This window comes from Triticum aestivum, chromosome 1B (genome assembly GCF_018294505.1).
Source record: "Triticum aestivum cultivar Chinese Spring chromosome 1B, IWGSC CS RefSeq v2.1, whole genome shotgun sequence".
NCBI classification, from domain to species: Eukaryota; Viridiplantae; Streptophyta; class Magnoliopsida; order Poales; family Poaceae; genus Triticum; species Triticum aestivum.
This window is the reverse complement of record NC_057795.1, coordinates 135656675-135659850: the sequence shown is the minus strand read 5'-3', so window position 1 is coordinate 135659850 and position 3176 is coordinate 135656675. Positions and strand designations below refer to the sequence as shown.

Below are 3176 nucleotides of genomic sequence, written 5' to 3'. Positions count from 1 at the left end.
TTGAAAAAATAAAAAAAATCATTTTTTTTGTGTGGTAGTAAATTGATGCGTGAGGTCCGCTTCAATTTTCAACTTATTCGTGCACTGCTCTGATTCGATTTGTCTCTTTTGCGGAGAGCTGCTCAGATGTTTAAATGAGTTGAAAACTAAAGCAGATCTCAAGCATCAATTTATCTACCATACGGAAAATTAGTTTTATTTATCGGTATTTGTTTTGATTCTTTTCTGACCGGTTGCAGATCAATCTGGCACCGAAACGCCGCCCACGTCAGAGGGTTGCCTATAGGTGGAGTAAATAATTAAGCAATATTACTGGGCGTATGAAACCTGAGCGTTTTCTTTCTTTTTTTTTTTTAGAATCGACCTGAGCGGTTATGGAGTATTGCAAGGCTGCCAAAGTGCCAATCGGCAAGCAACCTGGTCCAAGGCCGAAACTACCGCGTAGTGGGGAAGAAACATCCCTTTCCCCGTCCGTCCAGGCGCGTCACGCCACATGGCCCCGGCCGCCTCCACCGTCGACGTCCTCGGCGACGACCTGCTGCAGGAGGTCTTCGTCCTGCTCCCGGGCCCCGCCGACCTCCTCCGCGCCGCGCTCGCCTGCCGCCCCTTCCTCCGCGCCGCCCGCAGCGCCGCCTTCCTCCGCCGCTTCCGCCGCCGCCACCCCTTCACCTGCCCGCTCCTCCTCGGCTGCCACCTCCACCTCCCCGGCGAGCGCCGCGGGAACAGCGCCCCTCACCTGCTTCCCGCTCCCCCCTCCGCCGCCACGCGCCGGGTCGCCGAGCGCGGCGACTTCGCCCTCTCCTTCATCCCCCGCCGCGGCCGGCCGGGCGCCGCCGGCGCCGGCACCCCGTGGCAGCTCCTCGACTGCCGCAACGGTCGCCTCCTTCTGCGCAGCCGCTCGTCCCAGGAGCTCGCCGTCGCCGACCCGCTGGCCCGGCGGTGGGTCTCGCTCCCCGCGCTCCCCGGCGATCACCCCGTGGGGTATGCCCTCGTCCCCGACGACGGCGACTATTCGGTGTTCCAGGCGGCCTGCATTTCCCGAGTCGGCGACACCACGGAGCTGCGCGCCTTCCTCCTCTCCTCCGCCGAGCTTCGGTGGGCGGACGTGGGCGGCCTCGCGCAGCAGCCCAATCTCGCGGCCTCCCGGGCGATGCAAGCGAACCGGTCGCTGTACTGGAAGCTAGTGGGTGGACAGCACATGCTGGCGCTCAACACGGCGACGACGGAGCTCGCCGTGCTGCCGCTCCCGCCTTTCCTGCGGGAGCTCAGTTTCGACGTCATCGAGAAGGGGGAGGACGGCGCCGGTGGGCTCCATGTGCTCACCATGCGTGGCTTCTGCATCGAGGTTTGGGTCGGCGAGGACGACGGCGCCGGTGGCCTGGCGTGGACGCTGGTGGACAAGTCGGTGAGGTTCCACAGGGCGATTGCAGAGATGATTGGCTCGGAACACTTTTACCATCTCACACTGGATGTCATCGGGGTGGCTGCGGGTGTTGTGTTCTTGCGCAATGGCAGTTGTCTGTTCTGCATTCATCTTGAGACTATGAAGATGACGAAGCTCTCTGAGAACGAGAGTTGCCCGTCTGCACTGATATATCCTTACACGATAGCGTGGCCGCCAGCGATCTTGAACCCTACTGAAGAAGGTGCTTGATAAGGTGATACACAGTTACAATATGCTAAATATCTCCTGTAAGTTTTGATCAACGATGGTGTGCTTAACTGGTTATAAAGAAATGTTTAAACCAAACAGTTTAATTAACCTTCCGCCATTCAAAACTTTCTTTGTTTGCTTCTTGGGTGAATTCTTCTGATATGTCTCAATGCCCTGAATTTTCTGCAGGAATGTGAAGCTACATTCAGCTTATGGTGATTAGATTCTGTGGCAGAGCTGATGTTGGAAAAAGGATGTCATTTGATCATCCATATGAATTCTTGAGACATGATAGCCGCAAACTTGCTCTAGTCGTGTTTACAGTTTTAGCTTGATATCATGTAATTAGTTGTGCTTGCAGTCTTAGTTGGTGTGTTATGTTCTGCCAGCATTATGTGTATGGTCACTCTATTGCCTGAGATTATAATTTCGGAATATAGTATTTAGCATGCTTTTGTGAATGTTATACCGGAGCTTTTATGTTTGCTTGTATGATCATTATATATCGTGTCAATTTCTGGCTGGGGTTTGGAGTCTGGCTCCTCTGATACTGATGCGCGAATGCTGGATAGTCTTACTTTTCTTCCAATCCCATGCTCAATGAAGAAACTGAAGACTGAAGAACTTGGCCTATTGTCATCAAATGTTGTTATTATGGTGAAGTTTGATAATTGTTCTGTCGTTTGGTGTTGGTGCGTTTTTATTTATTTTTCGCTTCTCTGAGTTGCGCCATGGATGGAGACAGCAGTATCATGTTCCAGGTTTATTTATTCACTTAATCTGGATTGAAGGTTTTGTAGGTAAAAATGCAATGAGATTTCTGAGTTACGTTATAGAGTACTCCCTCTGTAAACTAATATAAGAGCGTTTAGATCACTATTTTAGTGATCTAAACGAGTGATCTAAACACTCTTATATTAGTTTACAGAGGGAGTACTTGTCTTTCTACCATGTTTGCATATATTGGGCTGACTTCAGTTCTGGTTCAGATTTTGAGTGTGGTTGATCTGATGCAAATGCCTGTTTGACAGTCTTACTGTGCATCCAAACTCCAGGGTCATTCACAGGGAAGAAGCTGAAGAGCTAACTTGGCCTATGCCAGTGAGTGCCTTTATAAGGTGAAGCCGGATCATTTGTTCTATCAATTGGTGTTAGTGCCTTTTCTCTTCTCTTGTGAAATTTTGAGACATGCTGTGTATGGAGATGGCAGACTCAGGTTAGTCTGGGTTTTTTTCTTGAGTTTATCTGGCTTGGAGGTTTTGTTGACACATACACTGATTTCGCAGAGACACGCATTATCCTTATTTATGTATGCATCCATTAAAATGATGAGTGTGAGTAATTATAGGTGGTGTCAGGGTGTGTTCTGTTCTGCCATCATTATGTATATCTGGGTTGGAGGTTTTGTTGATAATGCATATAATAATTTTTCGTCATCAGTAATGTCTCATCAATGAAGAATTAATTGGGACACGGATCTTGAATCACTAATACTCCCTTCGGATGGGTTTATAAGTCGGGC

General features: G+C 50.1%; 1 protein-coding gene across 1 annotated transcript; it reads left to right on the top strand.

The window, feature by feature from the left end:
• Positions 1-405: 405 nt before the first annotated feature.
• LOC123111998 (uncharacterized) lies at positions 406-2115 on the top strand. Its single transcript, XM_044532896.1, has 2 exons — positions 406-1658; positions 1844-2115. The coding sequence occupies exon 1, from the start codon at positions 494-496 to the stop codon at positions 1652-1654; it is 1161 nt and encodes a 386-aa protein (XP_044388831.1). The 5' UTR covers positions 406-493; the 3' UTR covers positions 1655-1658; positions 1844-2115.
• Positions 2116-3176: the final 1061 nt, after the last annotated feature.